Raw genomic sequence first — 18862 nt, forward strand, 5'->3', positions numbered from 1 at the left:
AGGAGCTGTTTGTTGGTAATGATGGACGGGGATTGTATGAAATGGGTGAGACATGTCAAATCATTTTTTAAGAACTGGGGAGGGACTTGTGTTTTTAATTTTGGCTTAGGGGAGGAACATAAAACTTTAAATCGTTGTATTTAATATTAAATTTAAATAATTCTGAATACCCAAATCCATCAGTGTGTTTTAAAAATCACCAAAATTACACCATTCACCTAATACTGTTATCATTGGATTATCAGATGTCCAACTATCTTTGAACATTTCATGTGCAACGAATACTTCTTTCAAGAAAGACAGCCAAAATGGTGATGTTATATTTAAAAAATATCACTTTGACATGTCTGATTTAAAATTTCGCCAAAAAGAAAAGCGTTTGCACTATCCAGACCTTGTAAAATAACTCTGAACTTGTATGCATGGCAGTAATGAAAAAACAAGTCTTTTATCAACTCAAGGATTTTGTTTTAAACTTTTGACTTCTAACTTTTAACTATCAAAGGATACATTTTTGAAAATCTAACAAGGTTTGCTTAGCCAAGTCATTGATATTATTCTTATACTGTTTGTAAAGTTTATTTGGAAAAAATGGTCATTAGGCCTATAAGCACGTGTTACTAATGTGACAACTATGTGATGTGTAGGCTTATTAAATCGTGCTGCTTCTGAATGGTAAGACCAGTGACGGATGGCTGTCATGCACCAGCATTCTACAGAAGTTTGCACAGCTTATGAGATGATGCAATTTGCAAGGAGGATTTGCATTTTGCTTAAGACATCAGCTGTTTGTTTTAGTGATAACTCTCTCGCATCCTGTCTGCTTGTGGCATTGGTTCAAATACCTGCATTTGGCGTAAATATAACAAAAATGGTTATTTACGGTTATTCCCCCAGTCACTCACAGAGGCTCAGGGAAAAACATTTATGGCGTCAGGGACAGTCAAGATAAGATAAATAAATAATATATTTTTTAAAAAGTCACACGGAAGTTACCCTTCTCCTCTGATATCCTATAAAGAACAGTCCCTCAATGGTGTGATTTTTTTTTCCAGTTAACTGATTCATTGTGTTTTAATAATGAGTCAGAAAGTAAAGAATATTCAATTTAAAATCAAACAGAAAAAACAGCCATTCCTCACATTTCAGGAGCTGGAACCAGGAAATGTTTGACATTTTTGCTTGATAAATAATGAATCGAATATTAAAACTGATGTCAACTATTTTTCTGTTGTTTGACTAACTGATTTATCGGCTCGTTGTTTCCGTGCTACATGGATTACACGAAGAGAGGCTGACATCATGCATCAAAGACGAATATACTGAATTAATATAAAAAAAGAAAAAGTAAAAAAAAAAAAAAAGCTTCACGTTGATTTTCAAAACACTCCGTCTTTGATTTGCAGCTGCTTTTTAATCCAGGTCTGGAAGAAGCAGCGGGGGCCAAACTAAAAATAATTTCAGGTAATTATTTAAAGGTGTACGACATAAGCAGGCAGGAGAAGTAGGGACTATTTAAAACTCCCCTCCTCAAAAAAAATGTCACCTCTAATATATTATTGTGCAGAAAAATATACGCTCATGATCAGATCACTGGCATGCGAGCTGTGCTGATTTTCACTTTTTCCTGATTCCCATGTAAGATTTCAAATATTTGTGGCAGCAGACAAGGTGAGCGTAAGAAAGAGTGAGATCAAGCGTTAAGCGAGAGAGAGAGAAAAGGGAAGTTGAGTGCTTAGTGGCCTCAATAATGACATCAAGTGAACACAGCAGATGTTTGCAAGGGAAGGGGATCTAAAGAAAACAAATCCTAATTCCCGCAGCTGTTTATGTCAACACGACGGCCACACGGCATTTTCATACAAAATGCTTTGAAACGGCTCCGCGCTGATACACTGATCCTTTACACGGCCATATATTATCCTTATATTACAGAATAATCCAGCGAAATCCTCTGTCAAGCAGACCTTGTGTTGTATGTAATGTAAGCGTTTCTAACAGTAAAGCATGGACTCCGATCACAGATGAATGAGAGAGAGAAGACTGCGTGTGTGTCTAGGCACTCCTCATCAATAAAGAATGAAGCAATTAAGCTAATCTCAGACTGAAGGTGCCCTTTCTCCTTTATACCTACCATATCCCTTCATGGAAACCAACAACTAGACTTCATGGAACAACCACACACACACACACACACAAACACATGCTTGTTCTGTTATCTTTGTAAGGACCAAAAAATGTACTCTCCAAATACTAACATTGACCCTTAGTGGTGGAACTAACCCTAAACTGTTGACCTACTGCTAAACAAAATAACAACAGACATTTTGACATGTCATAGCAGGGAATGGCCAGGCATAAATTTATAATAGCTGCATTTTCATTTAGGTGTGTCACATTCAAGGTTTGTATGATGTGCCTGCTGGATTACTGTCTTGGCTTACTGGGACTCTTAAAGCTGTAGTTGGTAACTTTTTTCTTTTATAATTGCTGAAACTGTCACAAAATCAACACACAGACAGACAAACAGAGAATCTTTGAAAAAAAATCATATTCTTCTGTTTACTCTTTTGCCTTGAGTGCTTCTAATGGCCTTACTACACGTAAAAAAAAAAAATATAAATAAATAAATAAATAAATAAAAATCAGAGTAGAGGAGTGTCTAATGCAGCTGCCAATCATGTCAATCTCTTCTTGTGAACTGTGGTCACACTGCCAAACTAGGCAGGATTACATATTAAGATTATGTGACTGCACTGCCTATTTCTCATCAAATGTTTTCAGAAACTTATCTTCGTGTACTGTTTAGCTGTAAAATAAGAACATTTACTACAGCAGGTGCTTCGTTTTTAGGCTCAACTGTTTAGCATGGTGGCTAGGTCAACAATGCTAATTTCACAGCTATACAGTACACTAAAATATGTTTCTAAAATCATTTGAGGTGAGAAATGGGAAATGTGAAAATATAACCGTGATTTATGTTTGGTCAGCACTGCCCAGTTTGACAGTGTGACCACAGTTCATGAGCCGTGATTGACATGAGTGACTGCTGCGTTAGAAACTAGATTCTTGGAAATGCCATTAGAGGCAAAACAAGTTGAAGAAACCAATTTTTTATTTTCACAGACTATCTGTCTCATGAAATACTGTGTGGATGTTGCGACAGTTTCAGAAAAAATGACAAAAACTGATTTTTTCAAACGTTACCAACTGTAGCTTTCATGAAAAAGAACCGTCACTAGTGTTATTAATCACACCTGTGCTTTTTCCAGTTTTTTGACAAATCAAAATCTATTACTCATTTGACAGAAAATTAATTGAAAAATAATTTTGTGAAGTAAAACTTTCTTTTGATATGTTTAACATATTTAGCTACATTTGTATATCCTTGACAGCTGAATTTTACTTTGTTTGCTTGGATGATTTTGCACCACGCACCAAAAGAAGTAATTCATGAATGACTTAATGCATACACCATTAAAACAGTGCTGCGTGGGCCTGCTATTTGGAGGAATAATCCAACAATCAAAGTGACATTGTCACGTTTTATATCCCTTTATATAATAAAGTATGCATAAAATCATTTTAATTTGATTGAATTTAGGGTCCTGCAATCGATATGAGACTGAATCAGTAAGTATCCTCATTGTCTTTTCTTGTCTGCCTTTGCTAGGTCGCTAGCACTGAATTTTTAGGAACGTATGCTCAGACAGAAATAGTGTCACAAGCGATCCATGGGAATTTTAAAGTAAGGTCATATTTTAAAGATGATGACATATGTTTTCACTTTGCATCAATAATAGTGGATCGATCACTGACTTGATATAATGAGCCAGATCGATGTATAGATATACCTCTAAACAACAAAAATATAGAAAACAGGTCAGAACAAGATGCAAGACCAAGGAAACTAGAAAGAGGGAAAAGTTATGGGTCAGTGACGGCGTTTGAGCCAGACTTTGGCATTAGTTCTGTTGGAGTCAATGGGGTGAGCCTGGAAAATCACACTATAACACATCCTATCTTTGTTGTTTCCATTTTGACTGAAAAATCCCTCTTAAATTAAAAAAAAAACATACATTACCAGATGCTTTCTGAGGATTTGTTTTTTTAAATCTAAATATGTGTCTTTGTTTTCCTTGTTATTGGTCTCAAAACAAAGCATGACTCTGTCCAGCAGCTGCATCTCAAGCCCCTGACTTGTCAAAGTAACAAGTGTTACATCATGATACACAAACAAACAGAGTGGGAAAATGAACGAGCATATTTAAATAGAAAAAAATGCAATAGGTATCATGTAATGTGTGTTTTTTAATTTGGTGGATGAGGTTTCTCAGTCAAAGGTGAAACAATAAAGATATGAAGGGTTAGAGTGTGATTTGCGGAAAGGTAATCAAATCTAAAATGCAATAAGCAGCAGTAAAAGCAGTCTCCTGAGGATATGTAGTGAGGTGCAAATTGTTCAAGTAAAAGGAGCTAGGGCACAGGTGTGTGTGAATGGGTGTGTGTGTGCAAAGCTTTGGGGCAACAGGATGTTAGGAGTCTGACAGTTTGAGGGAAGAAGCTGTTGCTGAGTCTGGTGGATTTTGTCTTAATGCTCCGGGACTGTTTTCTAGACAGCAGCAGGATGACAAGTCCGTGGGAGGGGTCCTTAATGATCTTGGTGGCCATGTTTGTACAACGTTTAGTGTAAATGTCAGGGTAAGGTCCCAAAGATTGACTCTGCTGTCTTCACTATCCTCTGTGGAGACTTAAGGCTTACCAAACAGTACCAGTGATGTAGCTGGTCAGGACGCTCTTTTTGGTTACTCTGCAGAAGGTGGAGGGGACGGATGAAGGGAGTCGAGGCAGAAGAGATACTACAGTGCCTTCTTGGTCAGGGAGGTGCAGTTGCGTGACCAGCTGAGGTCACCAGAAACTTTAAATAGAATTGTACATCACTTTCTAATTCCTTGGCTTTTCCATATGCCCGTACATCTGATTCAGATCTTCTACTGCAGGTGAAGAAATCCGGATTTAAGGAGACTTAAGACTAAAGTAGGCAAACTCTCATAAGCCCACAAGGATCCTGTGTATTCTTGACTCACTAACAACAAAACCGTCCTCACTTTGGAGTTTTTTTGATTGCAAGAATTCAACACAATGACAGAGGGAGCACTCCCACGACCAAAACATCGCACCACCATCCCCCAGACCAACAATGACCTCACTAAACCTGTTCAGCAATCCCCCAGACCTTCGCTAAACACACAGACACCACCTCCTGCAAACTGACTCAACACACAACAGTGAAACATATCCTGACTGTCATACACTACCACTCTTAAACGTCATGCAAGCCCACTGGTGGTAACATGATATCTTACTGCTAAATGGCAAGCCCTGCCCTCTGAAGGAATCCCAAACTGTTAATAACCTCATGATACAAAGACTCTTGTTTGCCCCCCTCTTCTCCATTGTGAGCCCAGTTCTGAAACCCAGTGGAGTCAGAATGAATGGTTGTCTTTTGGCAAACACCAGGAGAGTCTACACCGGCAGGAACACTAGACTTCCTCTAACCTTTAGGTGAGAAAACACCTCTCTCGGTAATGGCTGCTTCACCACAGCCAGACTAAAACTCTACCTTCTACCACAACCAGGGGACTGACCAACAGACTCAATAGTGCCATTTACTTTTCGGGTGTATGTGTGTGACTGAAGACAAGATGTACTTGGGCGCTGTAATAGTGTCTGACTGCAGGTCACACAATCTGGGACGTTGGACACTTAGAGCTCAGCAGACAAACCCTCATAAGCTCATACGGATGCTCTGTCTTCTATGCCTTTCTTTTTTTGTCTCTTTTTTTCCTTCTTCTCTCCCTCCTTACCCCTCTCATCTACCACTCTCTCTCCCTTTCCCCTCCTCTTGCCCTTTCCAGAAGGTCCTTCCCTAAACCCCAGAGAGAGGGGGAGGAGCCTGGGATGGCGAGGACGCGCTGGTAATCCGTGCAGTGACCCAGGTCAATTCAATTATCCTGTTTTCTTTCGCTGCGCGACGCGTGTGCCCATTTCACAGCCAACTCCCTTAATGCGCCCAGGATTAGCTTCTCTTACTTTTAATGATCTACCTATCGACGCCTTGGGCCCCACAGTGCACACACATACACACACGTAGACACACAACTACACACTCACACAGCTAAGTGTTTTTCATGTATTAGTTTTTTAGTGTAAAGGAATTCACTAAACAATTCTGCAAGGCTGAGGATCAAGAGACGCTCTCTCAAAATAAATATGTGTGCTCGAGTGTGTTTGTGTATGCATTTGCTTGTTTATGTGGGAGTGTGTGTTACATAAACTGCAGTAAGAAGAGGATTGTATTATCCATCTGCATTTACCCAGGCTTCACCTCACACCTCCAAGATTTGAGATAATCATCTTAGGCCTAACACGTTAGTGTGGAAGCTCACTAATCTCAACCCGGAGGAGGAAAAGAGGTCATTTTACACTAGTCAGCTGCGCGGATGGCTGACATGCATTGACGTATCCACACAGGATTCAAAGTATTAAGCGCATATGTACTGTAAAGTGTCACGCACACTCTGTTGAACTTGAGTTCAACAAAAGTCAACATGGCAGTTTGATCACCTGTGCGCAACTGCTGCCCTGGTTAGAGAGTGTCTTTTAGAAGACAAGCACAGATAAATTAGATTCTACTGTAGTTAAGTGTTGAGACAACACTCTCACCTAATTATCTAACCTAATCTTATTATCTCACCAGTCATTCACTAATTACATGACTGGATAACTAAGTAGGGGCCGATGTGAAAGAGGCAGCAACTCTGGGAAACCCTAAAGCCTCAAAGTCATCAATTCAGAACTACAAGTCTTTCCCAAAATAGATGTGCAGGCCTGATTTGTTTTGGCCTGCGTCCATGCTTCCAATTTTAAGAGTCGGTCAAAGGTGATTCCACCTGCTTTTGTGACACTAAACTAATATTCTATCCAACAAATCCACTATAAAAATGACCTGAAACTCAAGGTTTTCATGAGTGCTGCACATCAGTTTTATCTATATCACATAAAATATGCAGTAGCACTTTCCAAAGAGAGGCAACAGTAAACACAGAAGCAGGTTAGCGAGACTTACCTGGTATTTCTTGTCCGTTGTAGTTCCATCCAGCCACAGCCAGCATGGAGGGCAGAGGAGATCCAGGCCTACTGTCCCTGTCTCTCTCCCTGTCCCGCTCTCTGTCCCAGTTCCTCTCAGCCTGCTGGGTGATATGCCTCACTGTGTCCTTGTTCTTCCTGTTCTTTCTCCGCCCTGACCCTGATAGGGGTTGCCAGGGCCCCTCTCCACCTCCTCCTGCAGTTCCTCCAGTCCCTTGCTCCCCCTGGCTTTGGGCTGCCCCCCTCGGAGTGTCCCGGGGATGAGAGGAGGAGGCGGGGGACACCTGTTCCTCTTTGACGGTGACAGGCCTGTAGTCGTGTGGCCAGGCGGGCTGGGAGTCGTGACAGGCTTCCTCCTGGCTCTCGTGGCTCTTGGGGGGTTCTTGGTCCTCCTTGCCATAAGTGCTGCCTCCTTCATGGCAGCTGGCGATGGCCGAGTCCCCAGAAGAGTTGGCCGGACTGGTGCGGCGCGCCAGCCAAGGGGAGGTACTGCGACCAGACATGATGGATGCCAGAGCTTCAGAAGCCATGCCCACGATTCCTCCTCCTCCTCCTCCTCCTAAACCCGTTCCCGCACCACCTACTGCTCCTGCTAAACTCACTCCTCCTCCGCCGCCTCCACCTCCGCCGATGCCAGCGGCGGCAACTGCTCCTATCTCAAAGTCGGCTAGTTCATCAGCCATCTCAGAGCGGATGCTGATGTCCAGCGCAGCTTTGATGAAGCTGTGGCAGGCCTGGACAATGTCTGTCATCTGCAGGTAGCTGGCAGCTGACATGACCTCGATCACGTTCTTACTGGTGAGGGCGAGGTGCGCCGAGTACATGAAGTCCAGTATGGCTTTGAAGCCTGTCGCTGTCACGATGTCCAGGTGAGTGACAGTAGTCTGGTGGTGAGGCTCTGCCCCTTTTTTAACCTGAAGGGTGGGCAAGATTCATACTTTTTTAAAATATATTTCACATGGACAAGCAAATTATTTTTAATTTTGGGTGTTTTTCTACTGCTTAAATATATATATATATTCTTTTTTTTTTTATTTTACAATTTTGAGTTTTGTGGGTGCTTTTCCTGAATATACGTACTTACTTTTACTGAAGTAACATTTTTAATGCAGGACTTTAACTTAAAATAATATTTTTTACAGTACTTACTGTAAAAATATTTAGTTATACTTTTACTTGAGTAAAGGAACTGAACACTTTTTAAACCAAACAAAACTACTATGATTTGAGAGAAAAACAAGCCCTTAACATTCTCCCTTGACCCGTACTCCCAAGTGTAGCAGTCCCTTACCTGGCAGTAAAGAGTCTTGAAGTAGCGTGAGGAGCCCAGGAGGACGTTCTTATGGGCTTTGAAGATCTTTCCGTCCACGATGACACAGGCGTCGCAGAGGATGCCGTGCTGCCTCTGCTCATTGAGCTCTCTGAGGAGCTGACGGTAGTGAGAGGAGATCTCCATGTCCTCCTTCCTGTTGTTCATCTGTGTAGCTGAACAAAAGCCTCTCCTCCAAATGTCTGCTGGGAAACAAAAAAGGCAAGAAATCAATATCAGATTTAATATCAAAATATTAAATATTAAACATAGAGTATGGAAATCTGACTGTATGGAAGCAGAAAGGTGGTGGACAGGAGCAATAAAATATGAGCATTTTGTACATTTTTAGGAAAGATTTCTAGCAACGTATTCAGGTATTTCTCCTCCAAGTCCATATAAATGGTTGAAGGCTGTAGCTATATTCAAACCCCTTGCACAGAACGACAGCTTCGTTTTGACAGAGGGGGAAAAAATAGGCAAATTTAGCTGAACCACTCCTTTAAAGATGAGCCAGGGTAAGGATATCTCAGTAATGACTGTGACATAAAAACAATGACATCAATAGAAACCACATCTCAACTGCTGTAGTTTGATGTCTAAAAACAGCCCAGTAACAAATAGTCAAAAATCTCTGTGTTTAAACCGTATCTGACAGGTTCATTTGTGTGTGCGTGGGAGTGTGTGTGTGTGTATGTGTGTGTGTGTGTATGTGTAAGCTCATTAAAAATGTCAGTTAAAAAGCGTGACACTTTCACAAAACAGTTGAGAGGGAGAAAAACACCTCATTTAGTACAGACCACTTTACCATTAAATTTATCAATAAACACAGCCTCAGTTCCTTGTTATTTTTTTCTTCATTTATCCCTCGACTGTGAATATTCAATCAACTGTCTAGTTAAGACGAAAAGTCACTCTTGAACCTTCACCCCGGGTGTTTCTGATCTTTCACAGTTCAGTCTGGGTTGTGAACACAAAGTTTTTCTGAAAAACTACAGAGAGAAAGATCCTTAATGACAATTTGTGGAGCTGCTCAACTGTCAGTGAATGAAGATCCAACTTTTCAGTATTCAATGACAAGATTCAGGGAGGTGTGACAAGAATGTGGGGATATTTTACTGTTACTCTAAAGGCCCAGACACCAAATTGACAAAGAACTAGTGGCAACAAAGGTAGACTTTTGCGTCGCCTGTGTCTCGGACAAAAAGGTTGCACTTAAACACACCTGAGTGAGAGGAAATGACTCTCCAAATCAGAAGCGGCGGTAATCTGTATTTGTCATTTGAAATGGGGAACCAGAAGACCAATGGACCAATTCAAGATGCTAGTTAGCCAGTCAGGCCCCAAGGAAGTGTGCCATGCTCTAAAGACACGTTTTGTAGTGGCCAAACAGTGGAATTACACCATCACTTGATGCACTATAGCCCAAAAACACTTTTTCCCATAGACATACATAGCGAGAGAGACATCTGCAATTCATTTAATACATTTCTTTCAGGTATCACAACCCCCAGGGAATGACTCGTTTCACTAGTGGGATTTGATCAATACAGCCTAATAACATTTAGATAGTCGAGCAGAGCAGCAAGATTAAAACATTAACTTCATCTATAATTCCGTTCTGCCTGTCATTTCTTTTAAATGCACTAGCATTACAGACTTAATTATTTGAATTACTGAAGTGATCTTTTTTTTGTAATTTTTATTTGATTTATTTTGTTGTGCTTTGGTCTAATTGTTTTTTGTTTGGTTGTTTTTTTTCGTTAGTGAGATTATACTGCTATGTCATCATGTTGTCATCTGTGTTATGTGTGTTATTATTTGCTTGTAAATAAGAATAAAGAAAAAGGATTAGAAAAAAAGAAAAAATGAAAAGAATGAAAAGATTCAATCATTGTATTCCCATTCAAGTTAGTGGAGGGCTAAACTAAACCTTAGTTGGCTTGAAAGTATCTAGTGCACCTACTTTAGGGGCCCAATGATGTGAGGGCAGCGCCAATTCTAGTTATTTTATACATGGCAGTGGAACGTTGCACTTCATGTGCCACTGGGCAGTTTTCCTAGGAATTAATGGGGACCCGCATCCAGTGCTGTATCCAGTGCTTTTAACACATCCATGCATTGAAAGAACATGAATTTTTACCATGGGTTGAGAGCCATCACACAAACAATTGCAAACTGTTTCTGTTACAAAACTCAATGGCTGAAAACATAATCTTGCCTAATATCACAAATTTGTTTCGACCTCATGCGCTCTTGACTTTAGCCATTTGTTTACTTTCCTCACTTCAGTTTTTCTTCTTGTGCGCTGAGCTGAACTGCTATTCAGATTTAATCTCTCACCAACAGGCTCCGCTGACTCTGACGCTGATTTAACATGCTGAATTGGCAGGGAAAAAAAGCCATCAAGGGCTGACTAGTGTCACAGTGCAGGACACAATGCAAAAAACTAGAGAGACAGATGCTCACTGATGGCCCAACACTGACCAACAGCAAACCATCAGCCTGGTGTGTCAGGGCCTTTACAAAATAAAAGCTACAGAAAAACTGATGATTTGAACTTTCACAATTTATTAGCTCATAAAGACTCTTTTGGCTTTCTGGCTCACAAACATTGATGTAAGATGTAGGTGGGTAATATTATGGTCTTTGTTTTTTTTTTTTTCCCTATAACCTGTGTACACGTTAGATGTGTACAAGAGGCATTTTGAGCTTACACAGCAGAAGGCCAGTGAAGGCCACAGAGACAGGAGGACAGAAGGAGACAAAGGCAGATATGAACATCACTCTATGTTAAACCATTCAACTAGGTGGCGGAAAAACAAAGAGAAACCACACCAACACAAACACACAGAGGAGGAAGAGGAAGATGAGCACATGCACACACTCAGACAGTGCATTAGTCGGAGCATTAGCAGCCGCCGCTCCCACTCTCGTCTTGGTGTGGGCTAAATCGCGGGGACGCAGAGTGTTACCAGACGCAGCAGTGATTTGTTTTGGGAACGCCACAGCTGTCAGCTCTCATGGGCCATTCTGAGAGATGACAGCTCGGGTTGGCCAAGGTGACAGCAGCGTTTGCTCGGGGGCCGGCACACTTCAGGTCATGTTTAGCAAAGCTCTGCTCAACCTGATGGCTTGTAAGATCAGATAAATCCACAATGTCTCCCACGTCCACTTGGACAAGCACACCTCCCATGAACAGCAGTGGACGAGTGGATGGAGTGACGCTGACAACTGCTGAAGCCAAAAAAAACAAAAAAACAAACTTGTCCTGAGTTTGTTCAATGCATTGCTTTCACTTTGACTGGCGTTTATCTAAGTCATAGAAATAAAGAAGTGCGAGGAGGAAGAAACTTCGATGTGAATGCAGAATAACAGTGTCCCTCAGAGTCTAAAAGGCAAGTTTTGACGCAAGTGTTTTTATCCTCCTGCTCACACACTTCTCAGAGAAAAATCTATTGGCAGCATAACCTTGAGATATTCTTTCCTTTCTGTGCTGCCCTAATGGAGGTATTGAGAGTCTTCACCTTTCACCTTTGGAGACAAACAGAGGCTTTAAAGACACAGCAGCTCCCCTCCTCCTCTCTGTGCTCTTCTTCTCTCAGGGCCACTGGCACATTCAATTGTACAGCCCTGGTCTATAAGATAGGCTTCCTCTCAGAGCCACATACACACAACACAGAAAAAAAGTCATTTATTCACAGAGAAATACCTCAATACTTCTTCTATTCCTCATTTTTCCCCAGCCAGTGTTGATAGTTAAATCCAGGGTCACTGTACAGCACACAGCGGTCAGCAGGCCCCATTTGAAAAAAAAAAAAAAGGGTCTGTGGGAAGCAGTGAAAGAAAGCCAGCTCGAATCAACAGCTGGAATAAGACTGCCATTGCTCAAGTGTTGCATGGGTCAGGGTCCTCCTGCTCTCATTGTCCACCTCTGTTAGCATTTTTAAAACTCCCAGTATCAGTGGGCAACGACATGACAAGCATTCGAGTAGAGACACAACATGCTAATGACAGCGACAGCGCTGTACTCAGCAAGGTGAATTATACGCTCTCATACCACTAGTGTTTACTATGCAGATAGTTTTACAGACAGTTTTGCTCTAGTCAAAGAATATCTGTCTGAGATTTCTGCACCCAATACAATTCACTTATTGAAAAACAGCAACATGTCTTTCCTAGAACAGTTTCCTATTACTAAAGATAATCCACACAGTCAATAGTTTGTTCGCTTTTTGGCAGAAAGTAGTTTCATTCACCTCTCGGGGTTAGGTTTGGGTGGCATTACAATATTATGGTATATGAGGGTATTTAGAAAGTCTGATGGCTTGATATTTAATAGAGAGACTACATTCAGGATTTATGGTATGCAGAGGTTAGTTTCTACTGATGGAACAGCTCATCACCACACACAACTTGTACCGTCATATACCATGAAAAAAAAACCATGAAATTTTAAGGAGTATGAATGAAAAAACTGACACAGCCCAAGCCTAACAGGGGAGAAAGTGGAAAGATATCTCAAAATCTGGCAAAAATAAAATCAAAACCATCTGCATGGCTTGATAACACCAGAGGTAAGTGATCAACTATATATTTTCCCTATTATTTTCCCTTAATGCAGTAAAACACAAAGTTTAGGTAGTTCTAACAATTTCAAACATCCCAGTGTGTTGGATGTAGAGCAAAGGACTGTCCAGACCAAGAACAATTATGGCAATAGGAGCATCCACATGTGATGAACGATAAACAATTCTGTCAGCAGTGGCACTAGGAACCTGCTGTGCACTCGTAGGCAGCTTACGGCCTGTAAATTCAACACATTCTCATTCCAACTCATGAAATATTGCTGTTTCGTCAGTGGAAATTTCACACTTACAATATGATGTGCTAGGTATCCTCCTGCGTCTTTCCAGGACGCCGCATCAATTTATGCCTGTTACAGTTACATATTATTATTATTGTTATTATATTTATTATGCATTATTATATACATTGTGTCTTTTCAAAACAGACTGCCATTTTCACTGGAAATGCTTCTGCTCTTTAGATGCTTATCAAAAATAAACTTATTTCTACAACACCTTGTTTTTATGTTTATTTCCTGTTGCAACAAACACGTGGTTTGTTTTAAGGCAACAAAAGTATATGGTTATGTTTAGAGAAAATATTATGGTTTGACTCAACATTTATACAGAACACAAACAGCGGGCTCCCAGGTGAAAGTCTGGGGACGCATTAACCTTGAGTTTGAACAAGTTTTAAAAATATATACATTCATAGCTATTTTCAGATAATTGATTGATTGATCAATTAGTTGTCAACTATTAAATTAATCCCCAACTAATTTGCTAAGTAAGAAATTTTACAGACAAAAAGGTAAAAAATATAACAAAAATATAACATAAATGTAAATAATTCCTGGTTTCTTTATTCCTCTGTGACAGTAAATTGAAAATCTTTGTGTTGTGTACAAAAACAGGATCTCATTTGTGCTTTGGGAAATAATGATTGACATTTTTCACCATATTCTGGCATTTTATAGACCAAATAACAATTTGATGAATCTAAAAAATAATCAACAGATTAATCAACACCAAAAGTATTTATGAGCTGCAGCCCTAATTTTTATAGTTCTTTGTGTGGACGGCCCCTTAGTTTGGTAAAAGGGACTAAAGTTCATTAGTGCAACTTTTATTCTGTGTGGTAATGTGTGTCCAAAGATCTAATGATAATGTCAGTGTTGTGCTGCACTCTGATACAAGAGTCCGTGCTTCAAAGGGAGTGCTAAAGTTTTTTTCGGCAAGCATGAGTTTGTGTGTATGCGGTGTGAATGTGTGGCAAGGATTGCACCCAAAGACATGTTAAATGGTGCCTCAAATTTAACAAAAACAATGATTAGCGGAGGGTAAAAACGACAGCAAAGGACTGGGAGAAAGAGAGGGAGAGGTCTAATCAGATTTATTGCTTCAACAGACTCAGAGACATACTGAGTCAGTAGTTAGGCAGAGAAGAGGAACTTTAATGGAGTGCGCTTTGACCTCTAAACTCTTTGCTTGCCTAATTGGCTTGTTTAATTTCAGCATGTCCAATTCCCTCCAGTCAAAGACCCCCTTTCCAGAGGAACCAATCCCAACGCTACGCTTACTACAGCACACAAACACCCTCAAAAACCTCTCCAGTGTTCATCCCAGCTTTTCATTTCCTCAGAGAGCTACTCCATCTTACCCCATGAGCTTGGACCATCAACAGGACAAAAACTGGCTCCCTCTACTACGCGAGTTCAGCCTTGATTTATAGCACACGTTTTTTTTTTCTCCCAAATATACACTTGACACGAGATGGGAAAGTAAGATAAAATAACCTTGTCAGACAATCAAGTAAAGAGAGAGAGGCAGAGACTTTTGTGTCTCATCCAAAGCATTAGCAGTCTCTCCAAGGCTACAGAAACTAAAGCCTGCTTTCGGGATGTCACAGAGCAGAAAAAAGCTTTTCATCCTTCTATGAAATTTCACCACGAAAGAAAAAAAAAGCAAGGAAAAAGTCATCAGGAGGCAGGCTGACAGTCTGTGAGCGCTTATTTGTGGTCAGAGACGATTGTTTCAGTAAAGCACCAGAGCTCCAAGTCCCTGTCACCCTTCTGAGGGCAAATCAAAAGTGACTGTCCTCCTTAACCCCCCTCCTTCCCTCGCACAAACACACACAATCAGAAGCCCTGTTCCCCTAATACCACACACACACACACACACACACACAGACACACACACACTCACATATGCACACACACACACACACACACACACACACACACACACACACACACACACACATACACATCCAGCCCCTAAATACACAGGCATACGCAGGGACTAAAAACACACGTTCACACGCTTAGCAGAGCCGTCATGGCATCACACCCGGTTTGTCCTGGTCACATCAAAGCAAAGTCACTTTAGGCCCCAGTCAGACAACTAAAGAGATGAGACGTGTGATGGAGTGAGAGAATGGGGCTTCCTCCTTCTTGTGTTTCTCTTAATGCAGCCTGTCCCTCCGAGCCACTTCTCTGCCTCCTTGACCGCACAGGACTGTGGGGAGGCAGTGTGCAAGGTCCTTCTGGATCAAAGGCAGAGCGATACTTTGTTTGTACGGGGTTTAACATCGACAGCTTTCACAGCGGGCTCACGCTGTGATTTCACAAGGTATTCACCGATTGCACCAGACAAAGATATTACGACACACGGAAAATCTTCACGCGGGGTGATAATATATGATTACACAACATAATTTAGCAAATAAAATTAACTTGAAGCATGCTTTCTCTTTGGTAAAACTTGATCCACTCCTCATTAACATTCTTGCAGGCACAAGGTTTAACTGGCTGCAGGTTCCCTCATGTGTGTTAGCGCCATCCCAGCACTTTCATACACTCAGTTATATTTATTTTAAATTAAAGGGATTTCCAGTTGGTCAGGGCAAATTATAATTTAGTGGCCGTTGTGCTGCTCGCAAAATTGCCACCCTCAGCTAATCACTCTACATTCAAATTGTGGCCCTCCGCTCGACGAATGTAACAGTTCTGCTCATTATTTGATAAAATGACTTTGGTTGGACGAGCATGTCAAACTCGAGTTCACAGGGCCCCTTGTGCGAGTGGCAAAATAAATAAATAAATCTGATTAATAAATAAAATACAGAAAAAAGACTGATAGATCTGAAAAGAAACATGTGATGTTCAGACTGAACTGGTTTCTCCTAATGTAAAAAATACCAAAGCATGTGTTTTTTTTGGTTTTTTTTTATCATTTCAAAATAACTGGTCCATTTTTACACTGCATGTCTACAGTAATCCATTTTCACATTGAAGATGGTTCAAATACCTACATTTAATGTGGAAGTGGTCGCGAGCAGACCAAAGATAATTAGGTCTACAAATTACAGTTTTATTCATCATCAATAAATTTGCATATTATTGTCACAATCAGTTAATTAATGATTTGGTCCTAAATGTAAAAAAAATTAAAAATAAAAAAAAATAATTACTTCTCTTTTAACAGCACAAAATCCAATGACTTCATTTATGTTCATAACTGACAAAGAAAAGCATCAAATTCTCACATTTAAGAAGCTGTAACCTGCATGTTTGACACTTTTGCTCGAAAAATGAATTGATTCACAATATAAAATATATGGCTATTTATTTTTTTTTGACTGAGTAATGTATTAATTGGCCAATACTTGCAGCTCCAAAGATAATTATCAACTGTGGTCCATCTTAGTGCCATGGATGTTTTAGAATCTTTCAGCTCATTGTTTTTGCTTGTATCAGCCCAAACTTCACTATTTTGATTCTTTCTCACTTCTTTTATCAGCATTGTCTCTAGTAGCAGCAGCAGCAGCAGCAGCAGCAGCTCTTTTTATTTATATATTGACTTTATGCTACCTGCCCAGCACCAAACAGTGGGCACAGTTTGCTACTAGCTGCAGAACACAGCAACTAAAAGAGCCAGACAGACTTTTACTAAGGAGTTGTTGGATACTAAAACAGAGCTAAATGAACAGTGGATTCTGAACTTCCATTCATCAAATGGCCAGAAACATGCGTTGTTGTAAAACTCATCTTGTTGATGATTTGGTCATCAACATTCATTTTTGTTCAGCTCAGATATTAGGCTACAGTTTGCTAGTAAACTGGACACTGCTGTACTATACTGTTTGACTCACCAAGCACAGTGCTACAATAAATATCTTTTTCAATCTTTATGTACTGATTATTTGTTCATATCATCTCTTCTTTTATGGATCTTTCGGTGCAGTGAAATCCCTCCTTTTCACATTTCCACTTTTATCCTGGCTCTGTCATTTAAAATCAGCAGGGAGGATGCAGTAAAAACTGGCCGGAGATTGAAGAAGTGAATGAATGTGGAGAGCGAGGAGGAGGGGGATATCAAGTCAGGATTTAGTCGCCAAGAGTTGGCATTTATGTTGTCAACCATTCCAGCTTCATGCCTCAGCGACAAAATTTTTATCAGCTAAGCTAAAAAAGCAACATGTTTCTTTTTGCAAATGTTCTAGCAGTGACTTTTACCAGAGCTCTACCATATCACAGGCAGCTTCTGTGGAACAGGTCGACAGGTCTGCTCGAAATGAATTATGTATTATGTAAAGCTTTCAAAACAAAGTGAAATAAATGATGTTAGCTTCAAGAAAATGTATTTCAAAAAAATCTCTGACACTATATGCTAATACTTTTGAAAAATTAAAAAGGTACAGGAAGAAAGAATTGGTTCGCTTGAAAGTTAAATTTCCCCCTATAATGAGAGAAAATACTGGAAGAAAAAAATGACAGCATGCATAAGCAGAGTTAAAATGATATTTTGGCTGGACAATGGAGGCACTGTTTTTCAAACACATGACAGTACATTTGAGGACAGCCATTAGTGAAATCCAGTTCTTCAACTTAAAGAAAACATGAAAGTTGTATAAGACTTAGCAAATGCACTATTGTTTTTAGATCCACAATATAATCCTGAATTTGTGAGTAATGTTACAGATCTTAATTGAACCTCTGAGGCCCATTAAGGTTTGAAGTCAATATGAACACTGAAAGACATTACACAGAATTGAGGCAAAGAGAAAAAGGTAAAGAGCTGACAGCTGAGGCTGATAAAGAACAGTGAAAAACAGAGAGAAAAGAGAGATACCAGGCGACGGCAGAATGATAGAGGCAGAAGATAGAAAGAGGGGGAGACAGGAAGAGAGGGGAGAGTGACTCAGGCAGCCAATATTTTTTAAACAGCTTTGCTTCCACTCAACTGGGCATCAAGGCCATTATCCCGGGGTTAATCCCCAATCCGACGGAGCTGGCAGCCTTCCGGGACAAGCCAGGGTGGCAGCCCATCAACAAGGCAGGCATGGACAAAAATAACACACACATACTCAACACACGTGCACATGACACACATGCACACACAGCCAGACACAGGCAGGCATGCAATTAGAAAAAAAATAACACATCAAAGCTATTAGCTGCGAATGTCTTTGCTTCTTTGTCCTTTTCTGTTGGAAATACGCTGCTGTTCGTGTTTGTCTCTCATTTCATCTTCTGTATATCTTGCTGTTCCCGTCTTCCCTTATTTCTTTTATCACACACCCTCCATCTGTCCACCTTTATTTTCTCCACCTTCCCCACTGGCTCTAATCACGCCACATTTTGCACCTTTACCTCGCTCTCCCTTTTCTCCGTCCGCTCTCTGTTTCTTTGGCTGGCGTCCAGGGAGTCAAGGTGGAGGAAGAGATTGACTCAAAGAAGGATAGCCATGTCATGTGGAGAGGCACCAAAGAGGATCCAGGAGGCTTAGGGAGACTTAGCGCTACTCCCTTCATCCCTCGCTCACTCCTCTCCTC

At 40.6% G+C, this 18862-nt stretch overlaps 1 protein-coding gene across 3 annotated transcripts in view; it reads right to left on the bottom strand.

Moving 5' to 3' along the window:
* zbtb46 (zinc finger and BTB domain containing 46) overlaps positions 1-18862 on the bottom strand; it is a 73820-nt gene that overhangs the window by 38485 nt on the left and 16473 nt on the right. For 2 of the 3 annotated variants that reach the window (XM_042491129.2, XM_042491127.2), the window contains exons 2-3: positions 8441-8664; positions 7130-8063 (exon numbers count right to left, since the gene is read on the bottom strand). In XM_042491129.2, coding sequence (XP_042347063.1) covers positions 7130-8063; positions 8441-8626 — 1120 coding nt within the window. In that variant the 5' untranslated portion in view covers positions 8627-8664. The remainder of the gene's footprint in view (positions 1-7129; positions 8064-8440; positions 8665-18862) is intronic. The other variant, XM_042491128.2, reaches the window with a different exon arrangement.

Source organism: Plectropomus leopardus, chromosome 9 (genome assembly GCF_026936395.1).
Source record: "Plectropomus leopardus strain MGB_pleo_1.0 chromosome 9, ASM2693639v1, whole genome shotgun sequence".
Taxonomy (NCBI): domain Eukaryota; kingdom Metazoa; phylum Chordata; class Actinopteri; order Perciformes; family Serranidae; genus Plectropomus; species Plectropomus leopardus.